The sequence below is a fragment of the Lactuca saligna genome, chromosome 6 (genome assembly GCF_052625555.1).
Source record: "Lactuca saligna cultivar CGN05327 chromosome 6, ASM5262555v1, whole genome shotgun sequence".
NCBI lineage: Eukaryota > Viridiplantae > Streptophyta > Magnoliopsida > Asterales > Asteraceae > Lactuca > Lactuca saligna.
In genome coordinates, this window is record NC_136422.1 from 36,114,288 (window position 1) to 36,139,212 (window position 24,925).

Genomic DNA, 24,925 nt, shown 5'->3' on the forward strand with positions numbered 1-24,925 from the left:
TGTAATATACCCATTAAAACATTAAATTTTATTAGAAAACTTTTGTGTTGTAACAACATAAATCACATTGACCTTGTAGACATTAATTTTAAAAGTGCAAATTGTTATAAATACAAATGTAAATCGATGGAAAACTATTAGGGTTCATTACTAAAACAACCAAAAGGAAAGTATATATCAAATTTCATAAAAACCAATGTAGTTACTTTTTTCGATTTAATTTTTGCCATGTATGTTAAAAATACCAACATACTTCCATACCAAAAAAAAAAAAAAAAAAACACTTGCCCAATCTTTTTTTATTTATTTTGTTCGATTATAATGAGCATTGAAAATGCAAAAGTCAACCAAAACAAAGTCAATTCAAAATACTTAATACCAAATTTTTCATCAAGTTGAATTTTTTAATCACCTCAATTAAGGAACTCTTTGTAAACCTCACATACACTAATTAAAATTGCACATAATACATTTTTGGGTTATGTATAAATATAAGTAAATATAAAATAATGTTTTGTGGCAAAAATTTCAGCAAAAAAAAAAACAAACAAATAAATTATCTTATTTGGAATCTTGTCCACCAGAAAGAAGAGCATCTGCTGCAGAATCCAAATCATGGGGAAAGAAAACCCTGCACAGATACAAATAGTTTCATTTTATGCATCCAAAAATAAAGAAAACATTTTCTTTTTTAACAAAGTAAAATCCAAAATATATTTTTTTGCTCATTAGTAACACCATTAGATATATATATATATATATATATATATATATATATATATATATATATATATATATATATATATATATATATATAATGTGAAAATTACCTGCATGTATTATGGTAAAGGGTTCTGCTGAGTTGGTTGATGTCAGCAACTCCTTTACAACCACCAACAACTTCAAGAACTTGCCTAAAGAAAGATTAAAATTTAGAGTAAATTACTGAAATCGTCCCTGTGGTTTGGTTAAAATTGCACGTTTGATCCCTAACTTTTTTTTTGTACTTGGATCGTCCCTGTGGTTTGATTTTGTTGCGTTTTTCGTCCCTATGGTTTGGTAAAAGTTTCATGTTTGATCCCTAACTTTATGTATGTAAGGGACAAAAAATGCAACAAAATCAAACCACAGGGACGAAAAACGAAACAAAATCAAACCACAGGGACGATCCGAGTGTAAAAAAAAAGTTAGGGACCAAACGTGCAATTTTAACCAAACCACAGGGACGATTTCAGTAATTTACTCTAAAATTTAATACTATACGATTAAAAAAATTACACTTTTGGTCCCTGAGTATAGCTGAATTTTTCAATTTTGGTCCTTATTTGGGTTGTAACATTTTTTGGCCCTGTTACAAGTATATGACTAATTTTAACCACTCGGTTTAGCTGATTTGTGCATGTTTGGTCCCAAAAATATTATATTTTCCAATTATGGTCCTTGTTAGGGTTCTTGTAACGTTTTTGATCCCTGTTCCAAGTAGAACGACTAATTTCGGTCATCGGTTTAGCTAATTTATGCAATTTTGGTCCCAAAAAAGTTGTTTTTTGCAATTTTGGTCCCTATTCCAAGTAAAATGACTATTTTGGTCCTTGAGTATAGCTGATTATCGTAATTTTAGTCCCAAAAATATAGTTATCTTACTTGAAAATAGGTAACAAAACATTACAAAAACCTCAAATAAAGGCCAAATTTAAAAAAAATCAGATGCATTGAGACCAAAAATGTAACTTAATCTATACAATATCATAATCCAAAACAGTTAAACTTAAGATAATAAACATCATAAAAGTATAAAATATATGCCAAAAATGCCCTTACCGGATTAAACAAGGTTCATTTCGACCTTTGACTAGGCAATCTTGATCATATTTTTCTTTTTTCTTAGAAGGCCAGGTGGATTTTATAAAATTCTTTCCAGCATGAGTGTTTTTTATTTCACAATAAGGAGAATCTGTCTCGATCATCATTTTATCAAGAGGGATACCCTTTAACGCATCAAGATTTTCAGGTGTTTTCAGAGAGCAACCGTTTATACCTGTTGTTTGAAGAAATATTAAATGTATTAAAATTTGGAATTTGTATAATTTTTGTATGTATATATATATATATATATATATATATATATATATATGGTTGACCTATAAAGAGATTGTTGAATGCCAGAAGCTTGTCACGATCTTCAGGAGTACCCGTAAATGAGTGGGCAACTCCACCATAGAACCTGTCACATAATGAAAAAAAGCAAATGAAATTATGAAGGAGTACACATGTTTTAAGTTTCACTTGACAAATTATCATTTATAGTTATACAAGTGTTTCATAAATATAAACCAGTATCATAATAACTTTACACTCATTTTTCGTAAATATAACCAAAATCATCATACCAATCTTTTTCAAATGAGGAGTTGAGCCATCAAAAGTTCCCCACCATTTTGCTATAAATTTTGAACATAAACTTGGAATAAATTGATATTTTTAATTTTTCTTAAGAATAGATAACTAAAAATAAAACAGATTGATCGGATCAAAGTTGTCATCACTCACCTCACATGCTTTAACTTTTAGATCCATTTTTTTTATTCTTGTACTTTGGCAACTCAACGATTAAGATTTGTTTATGCATCTCTAAATCTCCCAAAAATCAAGAACTGCTTCCATTACATCAAGTCATCATCTTAAACCATTGGATCTTGATAATAATAAAGAGAACTTAAAAGATACACTGCCAAATGTAGATTGGAATTTGAGTTATCTTTCATCTACAATAATATGATATCCATGATAGATAGGTCCCTATGCTTTACCATCAAAAATAGGAACAAAAACTTTTTTTTTTTTTCTTCTAAAAATCTAAAAATCAATTATGTCTATTGTCACTGCATTGGCTTGCGTTGCAATTCTAGAATAGCATTCTTTCTTCTTCATTTTCCGCAATCCTATGAAACGCTTCTAAAACACAGACTACGATTTCTTTCTATTTGTTAGGAGTTTTTTTTGCCATTGCATCGGGTGCCAACTTCTCTAAACAGTGTTTATTAAAATATTTAGGACTTAAAGCAAACCCAAAAAAATGAAGTGGGATTGTCATTTTCTCCCCCATCTAATGTTATCTGAATATATTCCCTATATGTAACATGTTGCTATTTGGTAGAAAAGTAGGTAGGTAGGTAAACAGGTGTCATAGATATCACACTATCACAAAATGTATCAAAACAAACTAAAGCATCAACAACCATATTAATAAGCATAGCTTAGTTTATGGGCAAAGATCCATCCATCATACCTGTATTTGTTTTGTTCAAGAATCTCACAGAAATCCCCAGCAGCTGCTCGCATATGAAGAAACATTGGAAGCTTCATGACATGTGCTAATTCAAACTGTCTCTCAAAGTACCTAGTGATAAGATAACAATATATATGAGAAAAAATGAAAAAAGACAAATTGTATATAACTCATATATGCTTACTTCTTTTGAATCTCTGGTGAACAAAAGTGAGTTCTGTCATAATCCAATCCACATTCACCAATTGCCACTACCTTTTTGAAACATATAAAAGTTCAATAAATGTTTCATCAATTTAGACACTAAAGCATATAAATCTATAATGTTCATATTATCTTACCTTTCCTTTCTCAACTCCAACTTTAGCCAACGACAATAGTGCTTGGAAATGCTTTTCTGGATCTCCACTCTCATCAAACTCCTGAACAAGAAAAAAACAAATCATAACTACAAGTATCTTTATGTTCATGGAAAAAAGAATGTATTCACAATTCACAAAGAAGAAATGCCCACATTGCATCTTGTTGGATGCACTCCAACTGTACAGAATAGTCTTGCTGCAACAAACATTGCATCATCAAATACTAAACCACTTCAACTATCTAATGAAAAAAATCCAATCCAATCCAATCCAAATATCCAATACTATAAAATTGGTAAAGATATGTTGCAAAATCAAGCACACACATTGACTAACCATCAGTTTCTGCAATAGCTAAAGCTTCCCTTGACTCCTCAAGTGATCCTCCTGTCACCTGCAAAAAAGGCGTCTCCTCAGTGATCAGAACATGGACAAAGAGAATTGTTAGAATTGTGTGCACTGATAGAAATCATATGAGTTATTGGTTTTTATTTCTATCGATTAGTAAATATATGTCGATTTCTTCAAGTGAATTGAGTTTTCATCGGAAAGTCAAAGCGCTATAAAATCACCAGAGATGAACGATTAAATGCAAAGCTTACTATAATTCGATCAACGCCAGCGCTCCAAGCCCTAGTTAAAACTGCTGCAATATCAGGTAAATGGCATTGTTTTCCATTATATACACCCTTGAACATGCTATCTGCATCGATAAATTGAAAAAAATCAACCACTAAGAAAAGTATTAAGCTTTTGAACCTCGTAATACAATTCGGTGTGAAATAAACTAACCTGTGAAGTTGACGGCAATGTCTGTTCTAAAATTGAAGCGGAAAAAGCAAACAAGGTATAGATAATGTTAGTAAATTAAGCAGTGAGGGTAAGAATTAGGGTTTATACACAAAGAAAGGATATAATACGAAGTAGAAGAGCCATGCCTATCATTCGAACTGTCGCCATGGATTAACCTCAAGAGATAATCGTCGGGATGTTTGGTTTGCACTTTGCAGTCCGAATAAGCTCTTGTGACTTCTGAGTTTTGGGGTCCAGCAGGAATTGAATTTGTGAGTTTTAGTTGCTGTTTCTTTTTGTGAAAGCTGAGTTAGCAACTTTGGGATAATGACTTAAAAAGGAATATGGTTTATCGAGTTTTTCTTTTTATATTTTTCCCTTCAACTTGTTAAACTGTATATACTTAGTCTTTATGACCGGTTACTCCGTTAGCCCGTAAAAATGATTTAATAGGGTAATATATTTCTCACTTTGTACATATTTAGTCCTTAATATTTTTGTACACATTCAATCCTTAATATTTGTTTTTTTTGTAAAATAATTCATTTTTGTTTTTGTATTAATTCAGTACTTATGAATGATTTCTTTAGGTTTTTTTCTCACGACATCTTATATGGGATAGTCATATGGTAATGAGATAGGTTAAGGTGGTCATGCTATATGTTGTAGGCCAAGATACCTGGTGCGGGTCGGTTATAAACTATAGGCACAGAGACTCGAGAAGAGCGATTGGGTTAAGCCGGCTTGCCAACAAACCTTGGGTATTCCAGTCTGATGACTGATTGGACCTATTGCATGTTGGCATTCCAGTCTGATGACTGATTAGGCCAAGGTATTCCAATCTGATGAGTGTGGGTTCGTTATGCATGATAATACGTTTGTTGTATCGAGTATTTTGAGGGAAACTTCCTAAATTTTATGTTTACCTAGTTGTTTATGTTTTCAGGTTCTATCCTTGGTCGTGGAAAGGAAAATTCATGAATGTACACACTCATCAACAATATTGAGGATTCCACATTTCTTATATTACTCTGATTTTCAATAAATGTATTTTGGAATAGACATTTTTTCTTAATAATGGATTTATATTTAGGGAGTTTTGCCTTATTTAAAAACGAAATTATTTTGTTGTGAAAACGAGACATTACACATAAATATACACAGACCCACACACTTCATCAATGATTGTCCCACGTAAGATGTCGTGAGAAAAACCTAAAGAAAACATTTATAAGTATTGAATGTGTACAAAAATAAAAATGACTGATTTTGAAACAAAAAAATATTAAGGACTAAATGTGTACAAAAATATTAAGGACTAAATGTATACAAAATGATAAATATATTACCATATTAAGTTATTTTCCCAGCTAACCTGGAGTAACCGGTCATAAGAACTGAATGTGTACAGTTTAACAAATTGAAGGGATAAATGTGGACGAAAAAAATACTTAGTGACCAAATGTATACAAATCGAATAATATATTACCCTTTTAAGTCATTATCCCGCAACCTTTACATAGAAAGCAAACAATAAGAAAGTATGATTCCTTTTTTTTTTAGCATCCACAAATATTAAAGAATTAAAACAAGTTGATTTTATAAATTAAAAATAGTTTTTTAATACCAAAAAATTAATAATATATGACAATTTGTCAATAATTTATATTATTTCATCAAAAAATAATAATAATTCATAAAAAATAAATATATTTTAGCAAAAAATAATGATATTTCATCAAGATATAATCATTATTCAATATAAAAAAACGAAACAAAAAATCAACAAGAATAAAAAAACCGAAAAAAAAGTGAAATAAGATTTCAGCAACATGAAAAAAAAAGGTTGGAATAGTCAATACAAGTGTTACATCAAACAGAACACGCGCAACGGTTTTTTTACTCCGAAAACTTCTAAAAAACAAACAACTGCGATATGAAAAGTGTTGCACGTGTGCTACATCGCACAACAATAAGAGATCTGAAGAGGTTTTTTCCAAAAAACAAACAGAATATTAGTGTTGATTAGAGCATCTTCATTTTTTTAATTATGACTTATTATTATTAACTTTTTTGGTAAGCACTTTTTTTTTCTTGGAGTATATAGTTTTTTTGTTTTTTTAAATAGGTAATGAAAATCTAACCCTTATCTCTTTAGTAATTACTATCCATTTAATTATATTAAAGTTTTATATGTTTTTTTACTTTTAGCATTTAAAAAAGAATTTCATTTATATCCTTATAAATTTTTATAATTATATTTATATGCTTGTAAAATTTTGAATTACATTTATATCCTTATAAACCTGATTCTTTGAAGCTTCATGTTTTTCATAATCGTTTAGAAAACTCGATGATTAGATATTCCTAATTGATTGTTCAACAATACATTTAATTTTCTACTATCGATTTAGGAAACCTGCACTTATTATCTTCTAAAGAATTTGTTTTTTCTCTGATTCTTTCGTTATAGGTAAATCACAGAAAAGCTAATTTCAATGTGGGTGTCGATATTTTGTAAGGATTAATGAAGTAAATAGGTTTAGAATAGGAATGTGGGAGAAAGGTAGCATTGTAATGTTATAAGTAAATTATTTTGTTAATATTAAAAAGTCAACTTAAAGATGGTTTTTTTTTATTTTTTTAATATATTAAATATGATTAAATTAAGTATTTGGGTGTATATGTAAGTTTATAGATCTTATAAAGACATACATGTAATTTGAAGTTTTATAATGAAATATAAACCAAGTTATGAATGTTTATAAAAATATAATGAAATTCTCCCTAAAATAAATGTTAACTCAACATTCCTTAAATAATGACCTCCACATAAATTATCACTCTAATTGTTAAGCTTATTTACATAGTTTTTTAATACCCCCCCCCCCCCTTCCCTTCCCCCTCTTTCATTTACTTATTTATTTAACAAAAATCATATGTTAATATGAACGTATAAATACAATTATATCGGTTTTTTATTAGTATACGTAAAATGCGAGAAAAAAAATGTTATGTTAGAATTAAAAAATAAAATAAAAACATTTGAAAACATTATGTTATCTTTATAAAATATATATTTTATAAATTACATTTCATCAGATAATCTATAGAAGTAATTAATTAGTAAATAAATAAATATTAAATACTAAATTATAGTTAAAGTGGTAATGAAATATCATTAAAATATAAGGGGTTAGATGTACACCTTATGAAAGTATAGTTACTCATATATTGAGTGGTAAAAAACAAAAAAGTTATGTAGTCCAATAGTATTAAGGCTCTGAATGTTTAGATCTTAATGTCTCTTAAAAAGAGGCACGTAGTGTTTGGCTAGCACTTAATTTATCCTCTTAAATGGGAAAAAATATATAACTGAATCATATGAAAACTCACATTTAAAAAAGAAAAAAGAGCATATGTATCTTATTTTCGTGTAGCCATTCTGTCTGCTTTTTCCCCTCGCACATTGATCGTTGCACACTCATTCCATGTTGTATGTGTACCTTACATTTTTTTTTTAATGTGAAATATCATGAATTATTTTGGTTTTATGTTTGCAATCGGTTTCACCTACACACAGTTGAATGCATTTGTACGATGGATGACAAAGATGCTTAAGATTTTCCCTCCATAAATACACATCATCTTCATCTTCTTTGGGACTCCATGATTGGTCACATGTTTCATGATTATATAACTAAAATATGTGCATGTGTGTTGTGGTCTACTACATGTTCAATGAAATTCTTAGTAGAAAAAGTATTGGGCTAAATTTGTAACAGTGGTTTATACTACATGTTCGATGAAATTCTTTGCCAACATCACCCAATATTTTTATCTATTCAAATGTTGTTTTTTTAAATTTTGTTATTGTCATCGTATCATCTATTAATTTACTCAAGGGGATCCAAAGGCCAAAAATAAGCATAAGAAATATATGAAAGGGATGGGAAAAATTAAGAAGTCCAAACAACCCCTTATCACACATCACAAATATTGTTTCCTCTAGAATTGGTGTTTAACTAGATTGGAAGAGTAGTCCTTAAATACCATAAATCTCTTGTATTATGTATTTAATACATTTATATCAAACTGATTGCACAAATATACATTTGATATGGGTCATATGACAGGCCAAACAACTCGTTCAAAAAGATCAAGCCTTTGGAAAGCTAAAAGAAACCATATAATGTAGGACATTTGTGAGGTGAAACAAAGAGTGTATTAAAGACTACAAGTATAGATTTTTACTGATTTCTTTATTATAGCATCATACATTCACCTCTTTTTATTAAAGCATTGTATTTTGAAAAAATATATTTAGACAAAATTGCAAAAGTGGTCCCCGTGGTATGCATTTTTTAGGGTTTCAGTCCAAACTTTGATTTTTTTGGATTCATGGTCCTTTTGGTCTAGTTTGTACGTAAAATTGGTCCTACGACTTAACTTCCGTTAAGTTGTTGTTGCTAACCCCCTAATGTGCCTCCCACATGAGGGTATATTTGTCTTTTCACTTCTAAGGGACCATTTTTGCATCTAAAAAAATATATCCTTTTTTAAAAAAAAAATACTTATTTATTTATTTTAATAATTAAAAAATAAAAGAGGTCTATCTCTCTCTCTCACACACACACATCGTCTTCTTTATTACAAATTACATCTTCCTTTCACAAATCAAACCACATACATACACACTTTTCCACTTGCATACAAGGTCCAAAATCAAGGTTTTTCTGTGTTTTTTGTTCAAAAAAATTTGAAAAGATGATTATACCCTTTACTTTCTTTTTTATATTTTTTTTTAGTTTTGAACATACTATTTTAATTTAAAAAATTATTATTATTATTATCCCCCAACCTCCCTCTCTCTTGTTCTCTCTCTCTCTCTCTCTCTCTCTCTCTCTCTCTCTCTCTCTCTCTCTCTCTCTCTCTCGTTACATGATTCATCAGAGAAAGAAATAGGGCCCCACTATTCATCATCTTCTTTATGAATCACCCATCATCATTATCAGATTTAAGAAACACAATCAAATCCCTTCGAATCCCTTTGTAAATATGTTAGAATTTCCAAATTTGCCAATAAATAACATTGGCTAAGATGTTTTGAACAGGAGAATTTGCAGTGTAATCGAGCCTAGTGAAAAAAATTTATGCACAATACCTCGGGACTGATAATCCACCATCATTGTTAGCATCTGATTGAGTTTTCTTGATTTTGATATTTTTTATCAAACCATAAATTCCTATTATCATCAGAATCAAAATCGTTAAGGGTTCTAAAGGGGAGAAGACATATTTTAGCATAAACCTCATCTGTGTCCAGATCTACCATGAATGTCACTTTGGAAACTGGAGCACAAGGTCTATGATGAAGACCTGCAAGCACAAGGTCCATCTCCAATTTGTTTCGTCTTCAAGATATGAGGTCGTGTGTTTTTCAACTTACTCAGGAACTAAGATACAAGTCTGAAGGAGAAACCGTTGTGTGGATACTTCAACAAGCCGAACCCGTTGTCATAGCAGCGATGCCAGAAAAGAAAGGACAAACCCTAGTAGGATCCGACGAAGAAAGAGAAGCGACAAAAAATCAAGCCACATATTTGAACAGATTTGAAGCCGACGAGCATGGGATGACTTTCGGTTGCATCCAACGAGCATGGTGATGATTTTTCTGGTTGATTGTCAACAAATTTCCGATGGACTGTAAAGGAGAGAAAGATGGAGCTTGTAAAAGAGGGATGTAGGCCTTCTTGAGTGATAACATAGCTTTAGCATCGTTGGTTTCTAATTGAGAGTATCCATGGAGGAAGATTTACAATAGTATTAGAACAATAGTGGGTAAAATCTTCAATCCTATATGATTTCTCATCTTCTGTTAGAGAGAGGGGGGGAGAGAGAAAGAGAGAGAGAGAGAGAGAGAGAGAGAGAGAGAGAAAGAGAGAGAGAAAGAGAGAGAGAAAAAAAAAGAGAGAGAGGGGGGGATTGGGTTGGGGGATAATTATTTTATTTTCTTTTTCTTTTAATTAAAATAATATTTTAAAATTTTAAAAAAATATGAAAAACAAAGTAAAAGGGTATAACCATCATTTTAAGTTTTTTGGACCAAAAACAAAGAAAAACCTTGATTTTGGAGCGTCTATGCAATTGAAAAACTTTTTGGACCCTATCCAAAGTTTTTTGAATACCACAGGGACCAAATTTGCAGTTTTGTCTACATTATACAACCAATGAGGGCCGATACAATAAAAATGGACAAAACTACAAAATTGGTCCCTGTGGTTTCCAAAAGATTTTAGATGGGGTCCAAAAACTTTCCAACTTGCATAGAAAGTCCAAAATCAAAACTTTTCTTTGGTTTTGGTCCTAAAAATGATGAAAGGACCATTCTTCCCTTATTATTCCTTTTTCACATTTTTTTTATTTACTTATATATTTTAATAATTAAAAAAAGAAAAATAAAAAAGAAAACACCCTACCCCATACCCATCGATGGTACCTTCCTCCTCTCTCTCTCACACACACACTAGACTTCATCTTCTTCGTCTTCCTTCTTCACCACCCACTACATGTCCTCCATCTTCAAAATTGACTTACATCCTCCTCCCTCTCTATCTATCGCCTACATCATCTTAATTCCCCCTTGTGACCTAAAGTTAAAATATGTGAAATTGGAGAGATCGGCCATGGCTAACCATCAAGATGAAAATCGGATTAGCCATAGCCGACCATCTTCATCAAAATTTATCCAGAATCTTCCTCCTTTCCCTCCGTATGCCACCTATGTCATCCGGTAACTAGCAAAACCATAAATGATATTACATATCGATAATTATAAGTTTAAAAACCAAACCTAAATCTCAAAATATGGTCATTAAAAGATGTGGACTCCTGTCCTTTGGAGAAAAGCGACCGGTCGTCAGAGAAGACAAAACGATGGATAAGGGAAGAGGGGAAATGGTTGTTAAAGGTAATTGGGATGCAATATGATCAAGATCCTCACTGGAAAGCAAGTATGGAAAGACAGGGGGAGTAGAAACCTTCTGTCAAATCGGGTATTATGAGGAATCCATGGAAAGGAAGACGGGAATGAGGGGTTTTTTCGATGGGAATGAGGGAGGTATGAAGTGCCAATGAGGGTGGGGTGAGCCGCCGGAAAAGATGAAGTTCAGGTGGGTGGTTTCGTTTGGGATGAGAGAGAGAGAGAGGGAGAGAGAGAAAGAGAGAGGGGCATGTGATTCTATTTTTTCTTTTTTATAATTATCAAAAGGGGTGAGGTTTTATTATTTGTTTTGTTATTATTATTTAAATACTTAAACAAATAAAAAAGACAAAACTGCATTAATATTTATAAAATAAAAATATAAAAATACAAAAAAGAAAGTTAAAGGGCAAAACAGTCAACTCAAGTGCTCCATGAACCAAAAATACAAATTTTTCTTAAGTTTAGGACCAAAAACCTAGAAAAACCTTGATTTTGGACATTCTATGCAAGCTGGAAACTTTTTGGACCCCATCTAAAGATTTTTGCAAACCACAAGGACCAAAATTTGCAGTTTTGTCAATACAGATGGGCCAGGATGTATCCTAAAACAATCCAAATACAAATAATATATCAATAATATATATCGCTAGCACCCCCTCGTAGTGAGAACAGGTGGAGAATCCATGACGTTTAAGCTGGACCAAAAATATGGAAACAAAGGAGATGGCAGGCTCTTTGTGAATATATCAGCATATTAAGATGCAGACGGAACATGAAGAACACAAACTTGACCAATAAAAACTTATCTCACACAAAATGAAGATTTATTTCGATATGCTTGGTCCGTTGATGTTGGATTGGATTAGAAGAAATATAAACCACACTCACATTATCACAATAGACAATGGTGGCACAATGTGGTGAATAATAGAGTTCAAGAAGATTTTGGATCTAACATGTGTCTGCCTCTACATTTTCCACACCTCTATACTTAACTTTGGCACTAGACCTGTGGAATGTGTTATGGCGTTTTAAGGAATAGGAGAAGAGATTGTGTCCTAAAAAGACACAATAGCCTGAGTAGTAGATCGTCGAGTAATAGGAAAACCACCCCAGTCAGCATCGGAATAAGCAATTAGGTCACGGTTTGGAGAGATGAATATTTGAAGGCTGTAAGACAAAGAACCTCGAATGTAGCGAATGATGCGCTTCAAATGATTGAAATGTGGTTATGAGGATCGTGCATATATAAATAGATCTGTTGCACAACTTATGTGATGTCTAGTCTCGTGGATGTGAGATATTGAAGATCACCTGCAAGACTACGATAAAGAGTAGGATCCTTAATCGGTGGGCTAGAGCCCTCAACCTTTATGGACAGATCAGCAGGAGTACGTTCCGGTTTACAATTAAGCATATTGACCCATAGAAGGATCTTATTTACATACTTTTATTGAGACAGAAAGAGGCAAGTTTTAGTGCGAATAGCTGAAATGCCAAGAAATTAGTGTGTCACCAAGGTCATACATAGAGAAGACAACACTCAGTAAAGAAATAAAATGTGTGAGAAACTCATGTGAAGTTTTGGTGATAACAATATCATCTACGTATAAGAGAAGGTAGGCCATATGAGATCCATGGTCGTAGATGAAAAGAGATGAATCACACTTAATATGTACAAACCCAATTCAAGAGATAAATGTTACGTGTTTAATTGTTCATTAAAAAAGGTGACCTTTGGAAAGGAAATCCATAACATGAGGAAAAATTATGGATTCCATTAAAACACATAATTGATCATGAATTAATCATTAAACAATTTAGCAAGTAATTCCTATGATCTAATAATAACTCATAAGAACATGAATCTTCATATCAAAATTTCAACAACATATGAACACATATAAACATGGAATTTTGATATTAGCCATTGTAAATGTATTAGAACAACCATTACACCATCTAAAACAACTTTTAAAACATCAAAACAATTTAGGGTAATGTTTCTAGTCCATTTCCAGCAGCAAAAGTCGAAAAACTGCATTTTGTGCCTCATACTCATCGAGTGCACGAACCTACTCGGCGAGTAGAATGAATTTGTTCTTGGACTCGTCGAGTCCCCCCATGGACTCGGCGAGTCCCCTGCCCAGACAACTCAATTTTGCAACTTTTCAACAGTTTGCATCAAGTATTCAAGAAAACAATCCTAGGCTTTGATACCATTATTGGGTTTTGAGCAAACTAACACTCCTAAGGTGTTCATACAACCCTAAAACCTTGGATCTATGTTTTACTATGAATACATGTAACTTTGATTTTTCCAAGGTTCATAACTTATCTAGCATGGCATGGGGAACATTAAACATAATGGCTAGAAGAATTACATACATTTCATTTTGTGAGTTGATTCCTTGAAGTTTGAGAGCCTAGCACCAATAATGTGGATGCCTCAAATGGAAATTACAAATCACCACAAACTTGGAAAAACCTTATGAGAGTGTATATGCTTGCTTATAGAAATCCACCACCTCTTTTCACACACACAACTAGTAGCATTTCAAGCATCTCAAGCTCCTTTATATAGTGTGGAGGATTAGAATTACATCCATGTAAACCCTAATACCCATGACTCTTCCTTTCCAAGGATCCATGGGTTAAAAGCTCCATGGACTATCCATGGACTCCCATGCATGCCAAGTCCATTCCAAATGATTATTAGCCCACACTTATATAAATAGAAGAGCCCATATTTAATTAGTCACCTTTTTTTATCACCAAATTAATTCTAAATTAATTTATGATCAATACTAATTAAATAATATCATTTCATATTAAAATAGTATAACTTATAACATATTAACAAATCATAAACATACAATTCTCACAGGCTTAACCATAAATAGTTCAAGTGAAGTGCAACCCAAATGGACCATGTCGGTTGGGTCAAGTATATATGAAATAAAGTTAGGACTTAGACACCTTATCCAACAGGTAGCCCATGGTATTTCAAGGAAAGACCATGGGGGTAGCCCATGTCACTTGGATGTTAGACCATAAGGGTAGCCCATGACACTTAGATGTCAGACCATGGGGTAGCCCATGCTATTTCAGGGAAAAGATCACGAGGGTATCCCATGACAAATGTATTTATGGTAAATAGTACTGTGGGGAACCCACTAAGCTTTGCACTTATGGTTTTCAGTTATGTTTCAGGTACTTCTGGTTTCAAAGGGAAGAGCCCGACTTGATCGCAGCACATCCACCCATGTTTCCGCATCATGATGATTTTGGGATTGTACTATGATAAATGTTTTCTTATAAAAGTACTTTGAACATTTGAATAAGCATATATTGAATGTTAGCTTAAAGATAATTAATGTTTTGATTGAATTAAAATTGAAATTTTGACCTTATAATTTTGGGTCGTTACAGTAAAGTACTTGGAACACATACACCAAGCCCATGATTTTTAGGGTTTCTTCCATATTTAAAGTCATTAACTCCAAGATTAGGGCATCCTCTTCATCCTCCATTATTCCTTTCGAAATTGTGGCCTCTCCTCTTGTCATTTGAGCTCTTTGAAGGTGTTTTTGGTCACTTGAAGGTTGAAGGAAGGCTATGTTGAGTAAATGACAAGCTAGTAAATGCATCTCCATCTCTTAGTACATCTTCTAGACTTTTATAAGTCACAAAGTTCTCGCCTTTTGGTTCATCCTTTGTAGATTTATACTTTCGAGCTATTTTCCTTCATTATATGTTAATATGAATGGATGGTTTTGATAAATTTGGAAACTTTATAACTTCTTGAGATCACTTGGCCGTCATAGGCTTCAGATCTAGACTTTCATGTTGATTTGTGCCATGCATGGAGTTTTAACTCTATTTCTTACCATTTTGACCTATGTTTTTGGAGAGACATGCATTTCCAAAAATTAAGGATTTTTATGAATCACTTGAGGGCAATGAAGCCTTAAGGAAAGTTCAATCAAATGAATGAACGAATCAAGTCCTTGATGCGAAAAATGGCCTCTATAGTAACCACGATGTGACCAAGGAGAACCCATGACGTGGTAGAGTTCGGCCTCACGAATGTTTTTTCTGGTCATACCCACGACGTGGCCAAGAGGTCACCATGTCATGGTAGTTGTTGTCTTAGTTGACCATTAACTTTACTGATCGTTGACTGTTGACTTTTGACTAGTTTGAGCTTGGGTCAAACTTGAAGGATTTTGGTTGTTGTCTGAGATTCGATCTTTGTTTGGTGTTAGTTGGTTTGTGGGATTGGTCGGTGCAAGGGGAAAAATTGTTGTTGTATTGCTCCGATTCTTCAGTTCAGGTGAGTTTTTCACTATGCAATGTATCCCATTGTATATGGTAAGATAAAGGTATTGTTAGAGTACAAGTATTAAACAAGAAGGATTTTGGTCGTTTTCTGAGATCCGATATTTGTTTGGTGTTAGTTGGTTCGTGGGATTGGTCATTGCAAGGGGCATAAGTGTTGTTGTGCTGCTCCGGTTCTTCGGTTCAGGTGAGTTTCTTATTATGCCACGTTTCCTATTATATATGGAGATACAGGTATTATTAGAGTACAAGTATTATATTTGACTAGGACAACTCATTATTATGCATGTGCAGTTTAGACAATTGGTGTCATGGTATGCTAGACCGGTAGGGTCTTGCCTGTTGATTGTATATTACTGTTGGTTTGAACAGTGTGAGACATTCAATGTCATGTTATGCTTGACTGGTAGGGTCTTGTTTATGGAGTATATGATACTATTAGGTATCATGGTTTGATAAGATGATGCTTTTAATTGTTGTAGGCGGTTAAGTTGGATAACATAAGAACTCTTGGTCTAAAGCCTAATTGTATGGTTCTTGTATGATTTATTGTTTTTGGGTGGACCACATGTTCAACTATCTATCTGATCCCTGACCACATATGACTTTATGTATTATATGAAAGACCAAGATATGGCCCATGGCATTGACTGATTATACAAGTTAGGGTTGGTCCCGTTATACTCATTGGACTGGCTCGTTGTGTATGTAGGTGGGACCACTATGTATATGGGTGAGGCTCATTATGTATGTTAGGCGGGACACATTATATGAGTTAGGGTTGTGCTCGTTATACTGTCTGGGCGGGGCTCGTTATAGTTAGGTTTGAGCCCATTATGTATGATTTATGCTTGTGATTAAGAAAGCGCGTTAGAGTTAGAGTTGAGGACTATATGTGGATGCATTATATATATATATATATATATATATATATATATATATATATATATATATATATATGGGAACTCACTAAGCTTTATTCTTACGGGTGTGGATAAAATGTTTTGTAGGTCGTTCGTGAGAAGAGCACAGTGAGACTGTACACATGCATTGGAGATTATAGTTTTCGTTGTTTATAAATTTAACTATGATAAGATTATGGTTTCAAACAAATGAATGACTCTTACTGATTTTAAGTAAAATGTTTTAATTGGTTAATCTATTTTAAAATGAAAAATCTCTTAATAATTTTTTGGACGTTCATAGTCGCTTACCATTGTTTGTATAGTTGACCTATATTGTCATTTTCATAAATGAGATAGTATTCAAAGAATCATATGGAATAGTATTCAAAGAATCATATGTGAACATCTGAGAGGTAATCGAACACTAAAGAACAAAGAACGTTATAATAAAGCAAATAAATAATAGGGTATATAGTATATAAATTTATTATTTAACAACTTAAATAAATAATAAAATTATAGTTTTTTATTGGTAAAAAAATTAAATAAATTAATAATTTATTTATTTATTATAATTTTAGTAAAAGAGTTAGTCAAATAATTGATTAGACATTAATTAAAATGGATTAGAGCTATTTAGTTGGATTGAAAAAGTTTGAAAGAAAGTCACCTACTAAAAATAAAAATAAAAATAAAAAAACAAGTTTTTTAGGTGATAACAATCCATATATAAACATGGTTGTCTTGTATCTTATATTATTTTATTTTTTTTCCTATAAATCATCATATCCAATTAAATAATAACATGTGTAATATTAATGTTTTTTAATGATATTTTAATATATTAATATTATTTAATTAAATATGAAAATTTATAAGAACAAAAATAGAAGGATATTTAATTTTTCTTCCGGAATTTTATTCCGGAATTTTATTAAAGGAATGAAGTGAAAACAAATTAAAGTACTTTTGAAAAGATTTTGAAAGAAATAAACAAAATATTTAATTTTCATTTTATTTCTCTCCAAAAACCAAAAGTACAATTTTCTTGCACTACTCTTTCTCTTATTTTTTTTCCATTTCTTTTATTTTCTTTGCTAAAGACTATCTTTCTCCCTTCTTTGATCTCAAGCAACGAGTAAGAAAAAGACCAACCTTAATCCATTGATCAGTTTAGCAATTATTTGTTTCTGCTCTGCATGAAAGAAGGATGTTGAATTGGCTCTCATGAAATGGAAGCATAACACGAGACTAAACCTTACTTGGAAGACATGGAAAGAAATAAAGGATTGATATCCTCATATGTTCGACCATCTCTAGGAAAAAACGTTCTAAGTGGGAAAAAATTGTAAAACCTACAAATTAAGGTTTAAATGTTTTGATATTTTCGAAGATATATATACATTTTTTATAAATGCACGAAAAATGTCAATAGGTTAACTATTATGAGTGAAAGTTTTAGATATTGTTATTTAAATGAAAGTTTTAAAATGTTATTTAAATGAAACTTTTAGATATTGTTTTGGGTTTAAGAGAATAATCATAAATATAAGTGACCTCTCATCATGAGCAAAAATTTATCTGAAAATAAATAAATACAATAATCGTAAAATAAATACAATAATCCAAGAAAACAAGCCATCATCACACTATTACCACTTACAATAATCAACAAATAAAGTGGTTGAGCGGAGTGGCATCAAGTGGCCGCCGGCGGTGGTGGCGGTGGTGCTGAGCTAGGTGTGGGATTACCTCCGCCTCCACCTCCGCCGCCGCTACCATTGCTCTCCCAAGGCCTGATTGATAATATGATGATAAGAATCACAATCAACACCAAAATAATCCCAAAACAAGCCCATTTCCTGGTGTTCTTCTGATGCTTACGCGCCACCTGTAGATGGGTGGCGCCACGGTTGACGAACGAACTAGCACGGTTCACCTGATTCTCAATATCATCCAACTGCTCTCCCTGACTCTCCACCAACACCGCCATGTCCATAAACACCTGATGCAATTCCTTCAAATTCCTCTCGATCTCCTTAACGGCGTCGTGTCGTTCCTTGATCTCCAAGATCGTGTCCATCACTTGCCCTCTCCCTTGCTCCTGAATCGCCTTCTGCAAAAACGTCTCGCTTTGTCCGGTGGAAATCAAGTTGTCTACAGTCGATTCGTCGGGGTTTTCGCCGGTGACGGTGTAATACCGTCGCTGGACGGTTTCGCGATACTCCGACGCCATTTTAGTACGGAGATCGTTGAAGAGATTCATCGAATCGGAGAGTTTTTTACGGAGGCCGTTGACGACGGAGGTCCGAGTACGATCTGAAGAGCTTCCAGGTCCACATCCAGGGAGACTCCGATTCGCAGCGTTGGATCGATCTAGGGCTTCTAAACGTACTTTGATGAACTTGGCCTTTTTCAGAGAAACAGAGACATCGTTATCCATCTTAGATCTCAACTCCTTCACTGATTTGGCGTTGTGTAGGGTTTTGCTATGCTCGTGTGACGATTGGAGCTGGTTATGGAGCGTTTCAAGTGCTCGGAGCTCGTCCTTAATCGCTTCAACGTCTTCGAAAAACTTATCGAGGTTGGCGCCTCCAGTCGACGGTGAGTTACCTGTCATCTCGACGTTGTTCTGAAAACGAGACGGCGGTGATCCTTCCTCGCTGCGGAAACGAGAGAAGGATCCGGAAAACAGATCGTTCATGATTCTTGTGTTGCTATTGTCAAAGTTTCTGATTCAGATCTTGATTTGGTAACAAAACAGATGAAGATTACAAAGTTATGAGAAAGCAGAGTGGGATTGAGGTGGGTATAGATAGAGAAATTGAAGGAATAGCTCTTCAATGGCTGCTTGACAGGTATAACTGTTCAACTGTAGAAAAGTCAACGATGAAGAAATAGCCCAGAAATTGCTTGTCTACCAGAGAAGACGTCCGCCTTGACCAAGTAAACGGGGAGAAATGAACTAAAAACGGCAAACGACCACATCATTATTAGCCGATTGTTTTCGTCATTTAATAATATTTTAATTAAATTTATTTCTTATGTACAGTATTTTTTAAAATAATAAAATATATTATACGATTTGGTTGGTATTTAGAAGTTATTATTATTAACTTAATATAAATCGTCATATTAGAATTCGGAAAGTTAGTATCACTATTTCAATTAGCTTTGTTAAGCATTTATAATTATAATTGTATGTTAAAGTAACGATTATTTTTGTTAGTTTTTAAATATGATTTATTAGCTACCACCTTGTAGTTACTTAGTATATATCGTTTAATTTTCAACTTATCTACCAATTAGTTTTATTAAACATTATTATATGTATAATAAAAAAAATTAATTTTAAAATATATGAGTAATTATTTCTTGGGATAGTAAAATAAGATATTCCTTTTCAATAGAATAGTTTCAAAAAAGTAATCTCACAAAATCAAAGAAATTTTGCAAATATTACTCTACAATACAATATATATATTATTTCATGATACTCCTGAAAATAATAATTATAATATTATTTTGATTATTTTAGTAATTATGTTTTTCATGATCCAGAAAAATAGAAAAATCAAAATCATAGTTTATCTTTGTCGATTATTCCAAAATGTTTTCCTTAATTCCACATCAAAACCGCGTATAAACAAATATCTACGCATCGTGAATGTGTTACAGAATGACTTATTATGACTTAAAACTTAAACTAGTTTAGAATTATTGACTACATAAATTTGATTAATTTTTTTACACACTTTCGTGTTGAAAAACATGTGTCTTTTAGTTTAAGAAAAAAAAGAACTCTCATTTGCTTACGTTGTCTCCTAGCAATTATTTAACCATTTATGAATTTTAATATTACGTACAATAAAAAAAAAAACAATAGTCGTTTTCATGTATGTAGAAATTGAAACAAGAGAAAATAACTAATTACTTTGCATATAACTCATAAGGGCTACTTAACAAAGACTTTCATGAGGTTTGATGGACTTGAATCAGAATCGGAATCGGCATACGCTCCGATTCCAAGATTCAATCCTGAATTCCAATCAACACCTCACACAATTCCTAAACTTTCCAAAACATCTTGAACAAATCCCATTAATATTACAATTCTTGTTGTCGGAATCTTAATAATATATACACAAAATGAGGCATACCAATCATATAACAACACATTCATGACACTATCATCATCATCATCATCAATCATCACCATGAGTGTAATACCAAAAGGGGGAATTCCTCATTGGCATGGAGGAATCACAACACACCGCCAACCTTTCAAGAAACCGCTTCTCACTGGACCTCAACATGGCCGGCAATGGCAGACAGACACCTTTCTCCGAGCACCGCCTGTGTCTTGGTTTAATCCGGTTCTCTAAACTAAACGAAAAATACTGCGGGAATTCCACCAATTCCCTGGAATCCCGCCCCATTTCCACCACAAAGTAATTGAACTTCGGTTCAAGGTTTTCTTTTATGCTGTAGCAAAACAATGAAGGGAATCGCCGGAAAATCAACATGGTGTCGGAATACGGGATTCCGATGTTTTCATTGAAGTATTCGATGCGTGGGAGGAGTTTGTCTTCGACTGAGCATGATAGGAGGTGGGTGTGTTTGTTGATTTCTGAAATTCCGATTGTGCCCTGGAGGAAGTAGAGGGTCGGGCGGAGGCGGGTTTTGACGTCGGAGGTCAGGAGGCGTGGGCGCCGGTGGATGACTCGATGGAGGTGGTGGCTCCGGACGTGGGCTTCCCGGAGGAGGAAGGTGATGGTGGAGATGATGGAGGAGAGTGGGAGTGTGAGGATTTCAGGGCAGAGGGAGACGAGACGGTTGAGGGCGGGTGGGGGGAGGGGGATGGTGGTGGAGAGGAAGGTGATGGTGGATTTGATGTGGGAAAGGGAGGTGGTGATGAGAGGAGGGTGGGTGGTGAGGAGTGGGATTAGGTCAATTCCAACAGAATCGAGGTAGAAGAGTTTTTCTTGAAGGTCCGTGGTGGGGTTTGTGGCGGAGATAGGCTGTGGAGGAGCGGGTTTGGGCGGGAGAGGGAGGGAGATTAGTGAGGTTTTGGAGGACGGTGGAAGTGGGTTATGGAGCTCCGGTGGAGGACTGTAAGCGTAGGGTTCAAATCCTTTGCTTCTTAACTCTTCCACCTGTAAAAGAATCCATTGTTTTCATTGCAAACATATCTATATGCAATAATGTAGCTCAATGTTTGATTCTACTCAAATTCAAATCCATAAACACAACTGGAAACCACAATAAACTTCAATAAGTGCTGCAACAAGCAAAATTGGAGTTATAGATAATTATCGATTATGTAGATTTGACCTAAATCGCAAAGTGAGATATTTCGTTTTTCGAAATTGAACGTAATGCTTGTTCTTTAGTGATTGAAAACAGGCAGTTCTTACTCAATTATGCAAAACACATAATTAATCTGATTTCGTAGAGTAACAATTGGAAACAGAAGATAGGGCAAAACCAGAAAAACAAACGAGTAAGTTCTTTGAAGATAATGACCTTTTTTAGACGGATTGGATGAATAGTGTTTCTGTCTGAGGTTGAAGTCGAAGTTGAAAGTGCGGATGATATTATATCCCTGCCGCCTTGTTTCGGCGCTGCGGCGGCGGAGGTGGAGGAGGAAGAACAGCAGCGGATGAAAGTGACAGGGAGGTATGATTCGGAAGTCGGAGGAGGAGAAGAGGAAGCTAAACTAAAGCAGTGCCTCCGTGGCCGCGATGACCAAACCTTCAAGGCCTCCATTGTTATCCGAGCTGCTAATTTGCTAGCCTCATCATGAAGACTCAAGAGGCTTCGAAGAAAGGACACATTTGTAATTTTATATCTTTTTAGTGAATTGCATAAATGGTCCCTTAAGAGTCAAGTCACTTTCTTTTTCTATAAAAGTTTTGATTAGGGGGTTAGCATCAAACTTTTTTTTTTTTTTTTTTTTTTTTTTTTTTTTTTTTTTTTTTTTTTTTTTTTACTACTTATCATACTTTCATTCATTTTATTTTGTGGTTATTTTGAATTAATTTTTATTATATATATAATTTTGTAGTTTTCCTATTTTATTAAATTTCATATGGTATTTAAATTTAATATTAAATGTATATCAATTCTATTAATAAACTTTCCTTATAACTTCAAAACTTTAAAATAAAATCTCATTAATTTTCTTTGATTATTTTATCTAAATGATTTGTTTAAATTTAAAAGAGAAAAAAAAAAATTTAATTTTAGTAATTCAATATTTTTCTTATTTTTCGTATAAATTCAAATTTCTCAAATGTTTATACATATTTAATTGTTTTAAATACATCCATATAATATATGGGGCTCACACCTAGTGTATACAATTAAAAAAAAATAGTAAAATAGGTCATAAACAAAAATCATTTGAAATAGTTTGGTATAGAATAAAATGGATCGTACACAAAAACCAAAAAAAATGGTTTGGAATAGAATCAATTTCTCATAAATAGTTATTTAACTATCATTACGTTTTTGTTTATTGAAAGTTGATATCTTTACATAACTCTTTAAACGAACAATCATAGCTACTTATTTACATGTTATTCTTTTTTTTATCCTATAATATTCACTTGTGCTAATCAAATTTTCTGCAACGCATAATATGATTAAAATCTTTGATGATACGATTTTTTGTTTGTCTCTAAACTACTACAACGTGAACACCCATTACTAATACATGTAAAACTAAACTACAATAACGGTTTAAGTAATTCATCAAACCGTACAAAAACCGCCCAGACCGCATCAAAACACACTGCACCACATAACACGGTTTAAAATCTTTGCGGTGCGGTCTGCGGTTTCCGAAAATCTCAAACCTCACATGTGGTACGGTTTGCGGTTTTGACTCTAAACTGCACCACCGCATACATCCCTAGTTTGGATGCCTATTTGTGAAACTCTATTTTCATTTTATTAACTTCAAGGGAGTCTTCTCAATATTTATTTTTGATCTTTCATGTTTTACAACCTTTTGATTATACAAACCTTAGCTAACTATCATTGTAAATTTGAGAATTTATTATATATGAAATGCATAGTTCCCAAATTTCACATGGTATGACAGCTCAGAAAATGGCTACAAAGATCATCGCATTACAAGTTTCGGCAAGTTGTAAAATCCCACACACAATCATTAAAAAAACACACAATCATCAAAAAAGATAGAACGATATAGGGATAATGATAAGAAAAGTTGAAAGAACATAAATAGTGGTGTATGCATTGTTATAAGTCGGAATTAGCCATTAATAGAAGAATACAAGACACCAAAATATACCAAAATATGGGGAATGCAAAGCCTCAACCTCATGCATTAGCCACAACCTTTGTCTCACACATACATAATACATCGACAAGTTATGTTTATTGTTGGTAACAAATAAAAAGGAAATATAAACTTACTTATTTTTATTCTTTTAATCATTTACTTATCTAATTTAGTCATGATTTTATTCTTATTTTACACAATCATTATTTTGAAAAAACACATATCTAACCTCGCAATAATAGACTCATATGGTTATTCATATTTCAGCAGTTACACTATTGGATGCTTAAATATTGTAAAACTGTTATTTTTAATGGTTGATAAAAAAAATATATATATATATATAAAAAAAAAAAAAAACACAATATATTCAATAATTGGGTGTGGGTGTTTTAATATTAGTGAATTCTCATACACTAGGTAAGCGCCCAAAAGGAGTTAGAAATGAAATCAAAGTAGACAAAGCAACATTTCTTTTATGGGTTAATTGTTAAACATGAGTTAGTTGATAAAACTGATTCATTTTGCATTGATTATTGAATGATTTGAATATTTTAATAGTTTATTAATAGTTTATAGAAGGTAGTAGAAATAATAATAATTTGTGTTTAAAAAAGGGCACGATATTCCCTATGGAACCAACCACATGTGCCAACAAACTAAAAGAAACTTTGTATGTTCCAATGTGTAATAACGTGTTTACCAATAAATAAAAGATTTTTCAAAAACCAAAAAAAAAAATGTGAAATTTATAAATTACCTTATGCTAGAAATTATTTAATAAGATAATCTCTATTCATGGTTGAATGATACATTGATACTTGATATTGATAAAAACAATAGAATAAAATCTTAAGACGTATTACTTTCTTTCTGTATGCAACACAGATGTCTAGAGACAAATGTAAAAAATGGTAGCTCATAGATGTTGAACCAAAA

At 32.8% G+C, this 24,925-nt stretch overlaps 2 protein-coding genes and 1 pseudogene across 4 annotated transcripts; all 3 read right to left on the minus strand.

Moving 5' to 3' along the window:
* Positions 1-383: 383 nt before the first annotated feature.
* LOC145002119 (TatD related DNase) lies at positions 384-4,761 on the minus strand. Of its 3 annotated transcripts, XM_078961411.1 has the most exons (12): positions 4,590-4,761; positions 4,444-4,464; positions 4,254-4,354; positions 3,988-4,045; positions 3,804-3,847; positions 3,631-3,711; positions 3,474-3,544; positions 3,290-3,400; positions 2,142-2,224; positions 1,822-2,038; positions 831-914; positions 384-631 (listed from the first exon to the last, which is right to left on the minus strand). In XM_078961411.1, the coding sequence occupies exons 1-12, from the start codon at positions 4,609-4,611 to the stop codon at positions 562-564; spliced, it is 963 nt and encodes a 320-aa protein (XP_078817537.1). In that variant the 5' UTR covers positions 4,612-4,761; the 3' UTR covers positions 384-561. The 3 variants fall into 3 exon arrangements, with proteins under 3 accessions (XP_078817537.1, XP_078817539.1, XP_078817540.1); XM_078961413.1 differs by lacking the exon at positions 831-914; XM_078961414.1 differs by lacking the exons at positions 4,254-4,354; positions 4,444-4,464; positions 4,590-4,761 and having other exon boundaries at positions 3,978-4,045.
* Positions 4,762-18,217: 13,456 nt separating this feature from the next.
* LOC145000554 (syntaxin-121 pseudogene) lies at positions 18,218-19,646 on the minus strand (annotated as a pseudogene).
* A 951-nt stretch (positions 19,647-20,597) lies between these two features.
* Positions 20,598-22,505, minus strand: LOC145001541 (protein SEEDLING LETHAL 1, chloroplastic-like). Its single transcript, XM_078960911.1, has 2 exons — positions 22,201-22,505; positions 20,598-21,830 (listed from the first exon to the last, which is right to left on the minus strand). Exons 1-2 carry the CDS (start codon positions 22,441-22,443, stop codon positions 20,880-20,882), a joined length of 1,194 nt encoding a protein of 397 aa, XP_078817037.1. The 5' UTR covers positions 22,444-22,505; the 3' UTR covers positions 20,598-20,879.
* Positions 22,506-24,925: the final 2,420 nt, after the last annotated feature.